This window comes from Zingiber officinale, chromosome 11A (genome assembly GCF_018446385.1).
Source record: "Zingiber officinale cultivar Zhangliang chromosome 11A, Zo_v1.1, whole genome shotgun sequence".
Classification (NCBI taxonomy): Eukaryota; Viridiplantae; Streptophyta; class Magnoliopsida; order Zingiberales; family Zingiberaceae; genus Zingiber; species Zingiber officinale.
This window is the reverse complement of record NC_056006.1, coordinates 89,218,523-89,232,948: the sequence shown is the minus strand read 5'-3', so window position 1 is coordinate 89,232,948 and position 14,426 is coordinate 89,218,523. Positions and strand designations below refer to the sequence as shown.

Here is a 14,426-nt window from a genome sequence, read left to right as displayed (position 1 = left end):
CCAAGTTCCAAAGCACATGAGTGTCGTCTGGCTTGACACGTCGGCCCCACGCCGGAAAATTTTCAGGGTACGTAAATAACGCGCGTCCCAACGAAGAACAAAAGAACAGCATGTAGAAGCAGTCTCTGAAGATCAATCACACCGGAACACTAACTTGAATTAATTGTCACTTGCGATTAAGGATCGATCGCGGGGACTTCCATTATCGATTGATAATGTTGCGACGTTGTTATTAGGGTTCATCATATCTGCGTTACGTGCTTAATCAATTACTGCAAATCTATAAATACATTAATCACTCCATGATTTGACGTAGGCCGACCCCTCCATCACGCTTTCTCTCTCTCTCCTGGTCTTTTGCCCACTCTCTAACCTTTCCCCACCCCCTTCTAGGGTTTGCTGCTCCCCTTCTTTCTCCCTCCATCTCACCGTTCGCTTTGCCCTCCTCGCTTTAGTATCAGAAACCTAACCCAAATAGTTGTACTACACTACCACTCCTTTTTGGGGAAGGACTAATTAAACTAGCTAATGGAGGAGTTCTCTCAGCTGGGGAGCAATCTATGGGGAGGCATCGTGTGTTCCACAGCATCCAAACCCGCGACTGATCATGACGCTGCAATGGTCGCTGCGGCTCCACATCCTCCACCTACTTCCGGAGCCGCCGCTCATGCTTCCATATTCGACAAGGCCGGCGGCTGCGGCATCCCCACCGCTGCCCTCCTCGCCGGCCGCCAAAACTCCTCCGCCTCACTTCTCTTTCAGCAGGGTAAGCACGAGGTCGGCCTCGGCGGAGCCTCCTCCTCCCATTTTCCTCCCACCTCCGACGTCGACGCCATCAAGGCCAAGATTATCTCCCACCCCCAGTACTCCAGCCTCCTCGCCGCCTACATCGACTGCCAAAAGGCACCGCTCTCGCTCACTGATCTAGCTCGGCTAGCTACCTTTCTTAATTACTTTATATATCCCGTGCTTAATTAATTAATTATTCTTATAATTATTTTTTCAGATCGGAGCGCCGCCGGAAGTGGTAGACCGGCTCTCTGCCGTAGCGCAAGAGTTGGAAATGCGGCAGCGGGCGAGCTTGATCTGCCAGGACCCTCCCACCGACCCCGAGCTCGACCAGTTCATGGTGCCCTGATTATCCAACACCCCAACCGAACCCTCCATTTTTGGAAATCGACTTGTTTTCTTCATCTCCACATGTAATATCTATATCTATATATCTAAATTGTGTTGTGCCGTTGTTAGGAGGCCTACCACGAGATGCTGGTCAAATACAGGGAGGAGCTGACGAGGCCGTTACAGGAGGCCATGGAGTTCTTCCGCAGGGTCGAGTCGCAGCTCAACTCTCTCTCCCTCTCCGATGCCTCCCTTCGCATCTTGACGGCAGGTAGCTTCTTAAGTTATCTATTATGATCATTCGTAGTTATCCATGGATTCGAAAGGGCGAAGAGAGCTAGGAAGGGAGGCGATGGAGATGCGCGCACTGCAACTGCCGTATGTCAGAAGGCGAAGTACGTGCATTTTTACGAGAAGAATCCCTTCTTTCACGCAAAGCTGAGACGAAAGATCTTCCGTGGCCGGCTCGATCGACTCCCCCCTATAATTAATTAATTAATTAATTAATTATTAGTTGCTCAAACACGCTCACACCCTACCAGTTTCTTCTTCTACTGCTACCACCATCATCACGTACACCTATCGTTAATCAATTACCACCACTTTCCAGCCGAATGTGTCGTCACTATTTAGATAGTTGATGTTCCGGTTGAGTATGGGAAAGTAGCTTGTGGTTATATTTATATATATCTATAGGGTTTAGTTTTACGAGGCTTCGTTGGGTACTCTAGCCATCTCAGAGTTCTCGCTTAGTTATTGCTTAAAACCGTTCCTCTTCCACACTCCGACGCCTCGCTTGTTAGTGTGCGCGGCCCCCCCTCTTAACTATACAAGTAGGAAGAAGCCTGACATAAAGCTAGTAGCTTTTTGTGTTCTTAGGGTTCCAAGGAGAACATGCGCCTTGACTCCCTCTACCTCGAGAATAATCGATTAATCATTCCCCATGTTCTTAACCAACATTGTTATTATTTTTACTATTTAAATATTTCTCACATAATTTGTTCTCTCACCCTCGGTCTCCCCCTCCTCATTTTGGATATCTCGTATTCGCAGGGAGCATAGGATGCTCATGTTGTCACGCTTTCAATTTCCCCCCGCCTTTTTATTTGTATTATTGTCTGTCGCCCTACGGCTTTTCTTCTCAGGAATCCGTCCTACGTTTGAGCGACAGCACGTTATAGTAAAAAGTCGATTGTCTATATCCAACACAGTCAGATGTTTTAGTGAAATTCCAAATCTGTTTATTAATTCGATGTTAAACTTTATAGCAAATTCCTTTAAACATTGGCGAGCCACTTCTTTAATTTCTTGATTTTAACTAAGTGTAATGAATTCTGGCTGAAATTTGGCTAAATCTACAAGATCGGAAACATTGAACCACGAGAATGAAGAATGATTTTATGAGTTATGGATTGAAATTATTGTAAGACTTTAGCGCAACTAAAGTAGCTGGTTTCTATATGGATGTTCATGGAATATTTTTTACCGGTGAAGATTTTTGTTCAGCTTAAGTCAACATTATTCAATGCACTTCATTATATATATATATATATATATAAAATTAATTAATTAAAGCAATTTAATTATCACGCATGTCAATATCATAACATCAACTAGATATATGGAAATTGATATGGAGTTTTATATTTGATCCAAGATCAATTCTCTCATTTGTTTTATTGCGATAAAAGTCAGGTTTTTCTTTTTCATGATCCATTTTAAATAAATCTTATTTACTTTAACAATTATGTCCTTTGATATTTGTTATATGGTAGAATCGAAAAAGGTGGGAATCATGAATTCTATTTAGTGTTGTTGTAGTCTAAAATATCAATGTTTATCAAATCTATATTCATTTAATTAAAGGAAATGAAGAAATTATTATGGATATGATTAATTAACAAATCTATATCCATGATTAATTATCAAATCTAGTATTTTGCAATAGTTAAACTCAATTTGACATTCTTAGCTAAGTTTAATGAGCGTATGTATGTCTCTCTATTCCTTGAAAGTATATAGTCTATCTTTAGGCTTTTATTTTTAATCGTTGTTATTGTTTTATGGTCAAGATAATAATTTTTTTTTTGACGGAATGATGTTTTTTTTATGTTTATTGCATTTTTTTTTTATATGCTCATGCTTCTTTCTATAGAAAACTCTTGATTAAGTAGTTTTTTGGATGAAATGTTTTAATTAATACAACCCGTGGTGAGTAAAAGCTTGGTTAAACCGAATTCATTGATTAAATTGACTGGATTTAAAAGTTCTGTCCATTATTTTAGATTTTTTTAAAAAAATATATATGCTATTTGGGTTAATTCTGTTTAGTTATAAAACTTCTAATTTGGCTAAACCGAATAAGTCAGATCTTATAATAAAATTCTTAAATCAGGATACCTAAGTTCCTAATTCTGAATTAACCAAATAGAAAGTTAAAATTAGATAGAAATATATAAAGTTTGGCTAATTTAATTGAAAATTGAATTAACCGATATTTCTATTTATTTGGTTTGTTCAGTTTGTGTTGAAAAGTTCAAGTTGGTTTGGTTAGTTCCAAAACAATTTGATTTGTTAAATCGATTTGGTTGGTTTGAATTTGAACTGATTGCTCAACACTAACATTGAACACTGAACACTGAACACTGGTTTTTTATTAAAAAACATCCATTAATGCCAAAAGTATTTTAAATTGCAATATATTTGAATAATTAATAACAGATTTCTTGCTGTGTAATTGGACCATACTTTTTTTTAATGACAAAAATCAAAATTATTGCACTTAATATGTGAATATGTTGTTATAATGATTTTTTGCTAGTAACCTAAATTTACAAAATATATATACACTTTTATATAATCATTTCTCCTTTCTATAGTTTATTTATCTTGACCATATGTATATTATATGTATGTACTCAATATGTATGATGGCTGTTGATACATTAAATTCCAAAATTCAATTCTTGTTATATAAACCTATCCATATTCAATCTAATTTAGTTCTTCTTGCAATCAAGAATGGTTGAATACCAAGGAGTTTACTTGCGTTGGTAATCAACAATTAATACATGTTACTAGTTGACTTCAGTATTAAAAGGAATCTACATGTGATTAACCAGCTTTTTTTATATCTTTTTATGCATTTCACTTGTTTAGATTTCTAAATTTCAACATAAATTATCTAGCATGTAGATTTGTAATATTCCTTATCATACCTTTAGTTTCATTATGGAGACTAGTAAATAATTTTTAACTTTCCAATAATTTGAAAGTAATTTACAGAGTTCGATTTGGTCATGACTCCTTTAGCTCTGTGTTGGAGCTAGCATATTACTTTAATTCAGCATCCGCCATTAACAAACCATGTGGTCAATGAGTTCTATTCTCCACACATACATTAGTTCTTTCTTTTACATATCTTTGGGTTCACCATTTGGGATACTAATAATTACACAGATGATAAGTTTGGGATTTGCTCTTCTGAAGACGATCAAGATGGAAGCGGAGGCGAAACCGAACTCCCAGAGCTGGACGCATCCGTCGAAGACCGCGAGCTGAAGCACCAACTCCTGAAAAAGTACAGTGGCTATCTGAGCAGCTTGAGGCAAGAGCTGTCCAAGAAGAAGAAGAAAGGCAAGCTCCCGAAGGATGCACGGCAGCAGCTGCTCAACTGGTGGGAACTTCATTACAAATGGCCATACCCTTCTGTAAGTAACACGTTTGAACAGAGAGGCGGCTGCAAGTGAACATGTTTGAATTATGCATGGTTAATGACGAATGAACAGGAGACGCAGAAAGTGGCCCTGGCGGAATCAACGGGGCTCGACTTGAAGCAGATCAACAACTGGTTCATAAATCAAAGGAAGAGGCATTGGAAGCCTTCGGAGGACATGCAGTTCGTGGTGATGGATGGCTATCATGCTCCAAACGCTGCTTTGTACATGGACGGGCAGTACTTCATGTGAGAGGAACTCTGTCGTCTCGGACCTTGAATTGAGGTCAGCTATGGTACCTACAACCTAATTAGACCTCGTCCTAAGCGAGTCATATAATTATATTTATTTGGGCAGGTTAACAATAAGCCTGTAAGCCGTCGTCTGTATTATTATTAATTGCATTGTGCCGGGTGCTGTACACTCTGCTACTCGTGGCTACGTCTATTTATGGTGTTGTAAAAGAAAATACTCTGTTCGTATAATTATTTAATACCTCGCAAATTTTATTAACTATGAAGGAATCATGTGAGTTACTGAGTTGGGCACGGTCCAATATTCTTTATTTTATCAATTCAGAATGTTTTGTTCGATGTTAACTCTTTTAAACTCGAGACATTATTTATAGATTGCATACCTTTAAATGAATCTTTAATTATAGTTAATAGACTAATTATCTAATTTTTTTTCACTAAGATTGAACATGTACTTTCATGCATGCTTATATAAATAATTACAAGACCAAAAATTATTTACACTTTCACAAAGACAAAGAAGAGTTTGATTGCTATAAGCAAACCTATGTATCATGCACTTTCAAAAGACCCAAAATTACAAATGAAGGATTGGCACATGCACCGACACTTTCATAAGATCCAAAATTTAAAAAAAAATCCCGAATTAACTAAATTCAACTTTTAATTTTGATGGGTTCAATCTATTAATTTGATTTAACCAATATTTTGCTTACCTTGACCTCCATCTCAATACACACTAATCTTTTAATGGACATGTGCTAGTGATTATTCCACAAGCTAGTAGTCGTCCGTGATTTACCTCCTTCGTGTTGATCTTGAGACGAATTAACGGAAGTGCTGGGGGCACAACTAATCTTTTAATAGACTGCTAATTTCAGTTTCTTTAGAAATTCTCTCGTTTTCTTAGTTCAATCAGTTGGTCTTAACTTCTCACTTTCTTCTGTCAGATGAACTATTTTATTTTGCATTTCTTGAAAAACTAACATAGTTCTCCTAGCATCTTGATCATCTCTAGTAGTTCTAATATTAGAAGCAATAGTCGAGCAACAATGGAAGAAAGAGGGAGGTGAAAGTAGCACAGGTGGAGGTAGTAGAGGTGGTCTGTAGTTCTAACATAGAAGCTGGAAGTGTAGCACAAGGAGGCACACGCAGAAGAGCGGAGTGGCCGCGGAGGCGGGGAGGCAACAGCGGAATGATGCATGGTCAAAAGAGCAGAGGTGAAGGTAGGGAAGGAGTGAGGAATCAAGTTCAGTTCCATTAATTTGTAAATTTATTTACTTTTATTTTGATCAAATTGGTACCGTCTTGATTTTAAAAGTCTAATTTTGATTAAACCGAATAAATCGATATTATAAGTTGATTGTCAGTTTTTAATAGTTGATTGAAATGACAGTTAACTGATAGACTTCAAAAACCAAACAGAATACTTTATATTTGAGAGAATGCTCTATATTTGACTGTTCAACTTGTGGTACATAATCAGTTGATTATCATACGGTGAAGAAAAAAATCAATTGATTCAATTATTAACTGAATTAATCGATGTTTTATTGTTCAGTTGGTTTGGTTGTTCGAAAAAAATTTAATTTATTCAATTTGGATCAATTCTGTTATTAACATATTTATTAACTCTAGTTGGGATTTGACAATTTTTATGGAGAAATATGAATTTATTTTTCTTGATGAATTCAAACAACTATAATATTTCTTATTTATTTATTTATTTATTTTATATTGATTTATAAAATATTCATTCGATTCAAATTTTAATTTTTTATTTATTTTTTAAATGGTCATATTTGTTTTAGGGGCGAGTAAAAGTAAAAGTTGATTAAATTGTAATCAACTAAAGTTAAAAAGTTGGATTCAATTAATTGTAAATTTTATTTTTTAAATATTGATTTTTTTGATGAAATCAATTCTTTCTCAATTTTAAAAGTTCAAATTCGATAACACCAATTAAATCAAAAATGAAAATCATCACTAAGAGAGTAAGAGTTAGACTTAAAAAATCAAAGAGATTGTTTAACAATAGATTATTCGGTTGGACTATCAATTATTTGATTGATAAAAAATAATCAATTAATTTATCAAAAATGATTATTTTATTTTTTTAATGAATTAATTGATATTTTATTAGTTAGATTTATTTGATTTTTATTAAAAAGTTCAATAAATTTAATTAAATTAAAAAATCAATTTATTCAATTTCTATTTAAACGGTTTCATCGGTCCAATTGATTATCTCTAAACCATGCCCTATTTAATGTTCATCAAAAATTTTCATATCGCTAAGTCCATTGAAAAAAATGGATATATTAGTTAAGTGTAACATATTACATGAATATACTGCAAAAGAAACTTAGTTATAAGACCTAATAATTATTTATAAAAAGATAAATTTTGAAACTTCTAGCTTGATCGGTCAGAGGTCTAAATAATTTTTTATAAAAGACATTTTTTTTTTGAAAAAGAGGTATTATTGTGTTATTAATTAGGTCTTATAAATAAGAGATAGCCGCAGTTGGTGAATTTTTAAATGTTTTTAATGAAAAAATATTTTGAAAAAGGATGTATCTTATTGGGTAAATATCAAGTATAGCACGCTGTTTGGTACTTTAGAAAAGAATATGCTATTTGGTAAACACTAAACTTGGGGCTGGCTAATCTTCCGAAACTGACAAGGAGTGGAGCACGTGTCAAGCGTCAATTGGACATGCAGTGGGAAGGCACGGTTGGAGAAGTGACAGTGTGACACTCTGTCTTAATCTAAACAGGGGATATGCTGCTCGCTTCTGCAAGAACACTCGAACAGAACAGGTTTCGCGAAGCACCGGGCGCGATATAACAGCGAAGCAGATCGAGATCAAATCGCCGAAGACCTCGGCACCGGATATCGGCGAATTTGATCCAGTTCGTGAACGATAACGGAGAAATCGGCAAAGATGGCGCAAGTCAGGTCGGATGCGGAGAGCGGAAATGGGGGAAAGCAGAGAGGAAAGAGGCTGCGGTCGCGGTCTTACCTCCGTTGGCCTACTTTCCTCAAATCGTCCCGGGATCGAGCAGCCGCGCCTCCCGTGCAGGATGGACGGGTAGAAGAAAATCGTCCACTCCCGACGCATCTGGTGGTGATGGTCAATGGCATCGTCGGAAGGTGTGTTTCTCCTGGAGACGCCGATCGCCATCATTTCTTATCCTGGTTTTCCCTTGTGCCGAACGAATTTGTTTCTTTGCTTTGCTTTCTCTTTTAATTTTGTTGTCTTGGGCGCTGCTTTCACAGGGGCGTTTTAGTGCACGCCACCTCACGCTATCGTTTGTGCTTGAGTTGAGGAATGAATTGACGTGCGTTTCTGTCTGATGTTATCGTGAATAATTCGGGAGGAGAGCTCTATCACACGAGGCCGCTTCAGCTGCAATCAGTGTGCCCGAACTGGTAAAAGCAAAATACCGTTTTGTCGGCCTCACAGAGATGGGTTCCATCTAGCGGTTCGGACTCGGTGCAGATGACGTCCAATTGCTATTAGTCCATTCCGGTTATCCCCACAGGCACTGCCCCCTCCCCGTGCAGTTTTTTTTAAGCTTCAAAAAAAATTTTACTCCTTAAGCTATCATTTCTCATATGACAAATTTTACAAAATCTTATTGGCATAATTGAAAGTTCAAACATGCAAAAAAAAAAAGGAAAAATGAGGGGAGGGGGCAGTGAAAATTGCAGTTCGCGCTATATGATGAAAGACGGATTTTAGTGATCCATGCGGACCCTAGAGTTTGACGTTCATCTCTAGTCAGAACTATTGGCTTGCTTGATATTTGATATCTGATGCTCGTTTATTGAATGTTGAAACACAGTTTGCGTGTAATTTTCATCTGACATACTCGTCTTTTCCTTGCAGTGCTGCAGATTGGAAGTATGCTGCCAAACAATTCGGGAAAAGACACCCAGAGAATATTATGGTGCACTGTGAGTAGTTTTTCCTTCTGTGTCCTAAATTTGGAATGACAAGAGCTGAATTTCAAATTATCATATAAATGCAAGTCCTTTAGACTAGGTGATTAAACACTAGTTTCAATATACAACTATATCATTGGGGTTCACCATCTTTTATTATTTGCTTTGGTAGTATATAATTTTCCGTTGAAGAATGGATGGAACGTGTTTAAAACCTCCAGAATTGTGTATATTGCCTGATGATGTGTATAAAATAGTAGTTAACGGGGATTGTATGCTTGAGAGGGTAGGTATGCATGATTTCATGGAGATACTATAAATCTTCAGCTCTTTGTATTATTGATGATTATGTACAATTTTTAACATCTAAAAACCAAGAATTTAAAATTAGTTATATATCTGTGAAACAAGTGATCCAAATCAGGCAAGAAAGAAATTGGAAATCCTCATCAAATGAGGGAGAGAATCAACAATCTTTTAGAGAAATATTGTTTGAATTCATGCAACTGTTACTGAGATAATTCCTTTGCAAACAAGTTATTTAGGCGGCTAACAGCTATAATAGTCAGGGCAAGATATGATTAAAAATATATAATTCTTGATAATTAGAGATCAGGTAGGTAACCTTTTCCATCATGAATGATCATTGATTTGGCCAAAATTGATTGCCTATTATTGTTTAATTACACAAGAACATGTGCCTTTCTCTTGATAGAGATATACATTAGAAATAATTCAAGGGCTCATTTTTTTTGTTATGTGTAATCCAATCATTACGTCACTCTTCTGCAGGCAGTGAATCTAACTACTCAACATTGACTTTCCATGGAGTTGATGTAATGGGAGAACGATTAGCAAAAGAGGTTGTCCCTCCCTTTTTCCTTGTATAATAGATACCACCATTATTAGTCTATGCTGCTCAGTTACTAAAAGGGAGCCTAAATATCAATCACCTCGTTATCTAAAAGAAGATTTATTTCAAAATTTGCAAGATTATCTGTCATTAGTTGTATTTCTACTATAAAGTTTCTATTTCAACAACTAGCAAGTTTTTATATCAGGTTATGTCAATAGTTGCTAGCAAGCCTTTTCTTCAAAAGATATCATTTGTGGGGCACTCACTTGGGGGTTTGGTTGCAAGATATGCAATTGGTATATTATGTGAGAGTGCAGTACCAAAATTTAGTCCAGAAAAACATGGTACATCTGAATATCATCCTGCAGGAGTGAAGTCTGTGGATGAAAAAATTGATGGCAAGATTGCTGGACTTGAGCCAATCAATTTTATCACTTTTGCAACGCCTCATCTTGGGTTAAGATTTCACAAACAGGTGATTTCCTTTAGTACCTAAATTTTTGTTCAGGTGTTAAGTGGATGATCTGACTTGATTAAGTAAGAATTGATTTTCTTTTGATCATCCAAGTTGTGTCATATGGTTGCCAGATATTTTATATCGACTTTGTTTCCATTTAATTCAACTAACCTGTGATAGTAGTTATTTTGGCTTCCAATTCTCACAAGCTTTGCAGTTCTTTATATAGGCTAAGCACACAAATGATTTGAGTTGATTGACTAATTTTATTGATATCTGTTTCTGGTCAGCTGAGAAAATTTGGTACATTTCAAACACTTGTTGTTTATGCTGAAACTTGAATGAAACAATTCTGAGAACGTTGAAAATCTTCAAAGATAAAGAATCAGACTAAAGTTCTAACATGAGATTATTTGTACTAACCAAATCAGTTTCTTTTTGTGTAAGATATCTAGATAATATTGACATACCAATTTTATAAACATCTGAATTGATTAACTGGCTAGATAAGCAATCTCTTCTTGTTTGTTCAATGTCATATTCAATTCTTCATTAGCTACCTAATTATTCATTCCATTCTTTTGTTTTCCTTTCTTTTTCTAAAGTACTTGATATAATTGATCAATATTAAAAGGGAAATCTCGGCTGAATATAAAGAACTGCAGAACAACTTGTAAGGCCAATGGTAGGTTTCCCTATTTATCAACGGGAGAGTAATTTGTGGTTAGATGATGCACTTTTCCAAGTGATGATTGCTTGAAATTTTCAGATTCCAATCCTTCAAGGTTCCTATAAGTTAGAAAAGTGGGCATACCGAACCTGTTGGATTCTTGGAAGATCTGGAAAGCATCAATTTTTAAGAGACCAAGATGATGGAAAACTTCCTCTTCTGGTTCAGATGGTCAATGACTGTGGAAATCTTCAATTCATGTGAGCTTTGCTTAACTAGAACCAAAAACATTAAGTCTCTCCCCTCCCTGTTAAGAATTAAAATCTCAATAATTAAATTGTGTATTAATATCCAGGTCTGCTTTGCAATCTTTTAAGCGCCGCGTTGCATACTCGAATGTTTGCTTTGACTGTATCCACTTCTTCCATCCAGTAGTATAATTTGTTTAACCTCAATTGCTACCGTGATTGATCTATAACATTAGCGCATACTTTCTAATGTGTATATTTGAGAAATGCTTAACTCAACTTTAGTCATCGTTGGAAGGAAGACATCATCAATACGGCGTCAACATGAGCTTCCTAAGGTAAACATTATATTGTTATCTGTATTGCTGATATGATTTGGTCAGATCTAATTGTGTGTCCTTGCTGAAGCGCCAAGATTTCATGAAAAATAGCCAATATCCACACATTGTTTATGTCGAAAAACCGACAACTTTTGATACCCCTAAGATGGATTTTCTGGCAACCACCAAAGAATTGAGGACTATTAATGATATGGAAGGTTCGTCACTAATTATTACTTTTTAATATTTTTTTTATTTCATTGGATTTAATTTTTTATCCAATTAATAGCAATGTTGATACTCTCCTAATGTAGAGAAGTTAGAGCGAATTATGGTTGAATATAAGACTGAGACCAAAGAACTTATCTTAAGGTAATCAAAAGTGGTCCAAATGACCTGTGGATTGCTAAGAGATGATCTTATATAGAGCTCATCAGCAAGATAACATTCAAGTTAAATCCGCACCAAATAGCATGCATATTCTGACTTATCCTAATTATAAGTTGCTTACATATTCTTTATATGACAATTAAAAAAATGTTCAAGCAATGCAAAAGGTGTGACACAATGTCTTTTCAACCATAAAGATAATGGAACATAGAATGTCCTAGTTTCTAACAATACTGTGGCAAAAACCTTAAAATTCCATCAAATAATCATGACTCACAGGTATACAATATCAAAGCAATACGACAGAATCATAGAATTCTAAACCATGAAACGACATCCCCTCCAAAACTTTTCATCCCTTTGATTGAAGAAGGAATCCCACCAATGTATATCAGAATTTTGAAATCTTTAGATGAATGGATTTGGTGAAAGAATTGGTTTCCTACATACAACTGAATATGCTCATGTGTAGCTTCTTAATGCACTGTCAATATGGAAATTGTCTGTCTTGTAACATTAAACATGCAACTAAAAACAATCATTTGCTTTGAAAGTAGCCACAAAAGTAGAAGGATATGATCTCTTAGTTAATCATGGGCATTAGTTGCTTTGATTAAAGAAAGCAGGGTTTACATTTAATCTAGATCTCTTAAGGTACAAGCATTAAGACCTAAAATTGTCATGCGAACTTTCCTGAATAATGTTGTACTTAATTTTTGTCTGCACAGTGATGGCCTTATAGTAGTACATTTACAAAATCATGCTTCAAAATTATGAACGTCGTTAGTTGCTGTTTTCTGTCATCCAAATACCCTCTCCTCAGGTTTCTGATATTCATTTATTGGCATTACTTAAAACTTTTCAGATGCAATGATTGATGGTTTGAATAGAGTTCCTTGGGAAAGAGTAGATGTTAGCTTCCGTGGAAGTAAACAGAGGTTTTTTGCTCACAGTACCATACAGGTACCCAAATGCCTTGTCAATTGTCACTATCACATATCTAGAATTAAGATTTATTCACTTCATACATAAAGAAGATAAATGGCGATAAATATTGTCTCTTTTATTGAATGTAGACTGGAGATTTTCTGTGATATTCATAATATTATTCACAAATGCAAAATTTTCTAAGTTTTCATAATCCACATGAACACAAGTAACAGACGACTTAGTTTGGAAAACTGACAAATGCAAAATTACTATATTTGCTACAGGTGAAGACCTACTTGATAAATTCAGATGGTTCAGATGTTATATTCCACATGATCGATAATTTTCTCTTGTAGTTGGCTTCGACAATTATACAATTGGCCATTGAGCAATCTTAGTTTTCATCTGTCAGAACCGTAGCATTATCAGTTCTCTTTTTTTTTGGCCAATTGACCTTTCGCAACATCACTTTGTGGAAAATAGTGGAGGGAGCAGGCTTTGCAAGGTCTGGTAAATTATTTTCTCAACCTTTGATGCAATCCCTGCAGCTAAGCTCTTCATAAATGTTCTTGTGTCGTTATGGTCATGAGTAATTTGAACATCAAGATAATTTTACCCCAAATTTTTATACAATGTTTATGTAATTTATATTCACCTATTATGGGAATACCAGCCAGCAATGTTCAGCTCAACCAGCAAAAATAAAACGAAAATGAGAGGCCAAGTTGACATCGTACCAGGCCTTATATTCCACTTGATGCAAAATTGCAAATTGGTTTGTCCTTGTTCATCATGGCAACTTTAATAACATGTACTATAGAAATGTGCTCCGACAAAAAAAACAACACGGCTAATTTGTTTGGTATTGGAATTCAGAATCTCAAGGTGACAAAAAGATGAATATGTTCGTCCCATCATTCTCGTCAATTCGTTTCAGGGTTAACATGAAGGAGGTAAATCACGGGCGGTTATTAATCTTTGGAATAGTGACTAACACATAAGGGAAGTATTTACCTCAAATTTGTCGAGATTCGAACCTCAGATTTTATGATGATAATATTTTATGAGCTAGTTATTAAACTATCTCGAGGGAAATCCAGAATCTCAAGAAGCTGGGGAGATTGATCCATCTCAAAACTTGACTACTATGCGAAAGAAATTTGACTTGTTCTTGTCAGCATCACACATGCGTATGCACATGTCGCAAGTCTTGGTGAGGCTACAACTTGAGAAATTCTTAAAAATCACATCTATCTTTTAAATTTTTTAAAGGACGTATTTATCTCTAGAATAGTCTCATTGTGATGCTGCATTTAAGAACTACATGTTAGTTTTTAAAAATAAAAAAGCCACAATAATACTGATTTTAGGATTTACATCATACTAAAATGATGTTGATTTTTAAAATATAACATGATATCAATAATATTGTTTTTTTTTTTTGAAATTCAGCGTTTTTGAATGCGATAAGAAGCGGAAATCGAAAAATAAATGAGGTGAAATATCTGAAAGTT

At 35.6% G+C, this 14,426-nt stretch overlaps 2 protein-coding genes across 9 annotated transcripts; both read left to right on the top strand.

The window, feature by feature from the left end:
* The first annotated feature begins 313 nt into the window (after positions 1–313).
* On the top strand, positions 314–5,348 carry LOC122031859 (homeobox protein knotted-1-like 6). Of its 3 annotated transcripts, XM_042591047.1 has the most exons (6): positions 314–903; positions 1,007–1,129; positions 1,249–1,390; positions 4,579–4,829; positions 4,908–5,120; positions 5,193–5,348. In XM_042591047.1, the coding sequence occupies exons 1-5, from the start codon at positions 529–531 to the stop codon at positions 5,085–5,087; spliced, it is 1,071 nt and encodes a 356-aa protein (XP_042446981.1). In that variant the 5' UTR covers positions 314–528; the 3' UTR covers positions 5,088–5,120; positions 5,193–5,348. The 3 variants fall into 3 exon arrangements, with proteins under 3 accessions (XP_042446981.1, XP_042446982.1, XP_042446980.1); XM_042591048.1 differs by having other exon boundaries at positions 315–903; positions 4,609–4,829; positions 4,908–5,348; XM_042591046.1 differs by having other exon boundaries at positions 315–903; positions 4,908–5,348.
* Positions 5,349–7,856: 2,508 nt separating this feature from the next.
* On the top strand, positions 7,857–13,476 carry LOC122032261 (lipid droplet phospholipase 1-like). Of its 6 annotated transcripts, none has more exons than XM_042591537.1 (11): positions 7,860–8,246; positions 8,986–9,053; positions 9,834–9,904; positions 10,103–10,193; positions 10,266–10,372; positions 11,124–11,284; positions 11,380–11,435; positions 11,558–11,610; positions 11,681–11,810; positions 12,848–12,945; positions 13,197–13,476. In XM_042591537.1, the coding sequence occupies exons 1-11, from the start codon at positions 8,038–8,040 to the stop codon at positions 13,266–13,268; spliced, it is 1,116 nt and encodes a 371-aa protein (XP_042447471.1). In that variant the 5' UTR covers positions 7,860–8,037; the 3' UTR covers positions 13,269–13,476. The 6 variants fall into 6 exon arrangements, with proteins under 6 accessions (XP_042447474.1, XP_042447471.1, XP_042447470.1 ...); XM_042591538.1 differs by adding an exon at positions 8,373–8,638 and having other exon boundaries at positions 8,111–8,246; positions 10,103–10,372; XM_042591539.1 differs by adding an exon at positions 8,373–8,638 and having other exon boundaries at positions 8,152–8,291; positions 10,103–10,372.
* Positions 13,477–14,426: the final 950 nt, after the last annotated feature.

Excerpts from the sequence above, each read along its gene's own strand:
- LOC122031859 (XM_042591047.1), top strand. The coding sequence starts at position 529 with ATGGAGGAGTTCTCTCAGCTGGGGAGCAATCTATGGGGAGGCATCGTG. Across the intron at positions 1,391-4,578 it reads CCTTCGCATCTTGACGGCAG|ATGATAAGTTTGGGATTTGC; the intron begins GTAGCTTCTTAA and ends ATAATTACACAG. Across the intron at positions 4,830-4,907 it reads ACAAATGGCCATACCCTTCT|GAGACGCAGAAAGTGGCCCT; the intron begins GTAAGTAACACG and ends ACGAATGAACAG.
- LOC122032261 (XM_042591536.1), top strand. The coding sequence starts at position 8,038 with ATGGCGCAAGTCAGGTCGGATGCGGAGAGCGGAAATGGGGGAAAGCAG. Across the intron at positions 8,247-8,985 it reads GTCAATGGCATCGTCGGAAG|TGCTGCAGATTGGAAGTATG; the intron begins GTGTGTTTCTCC and ends TTTTCCTTGCAG. Across the intron at positions 9,905-10,102 it reads GAGAACGATTAGCAAAAGAG|GTTATGTCAATAGTTGCTAG; the intron begins GTTGTCCCTCCC and ends TTTTTATATCAG.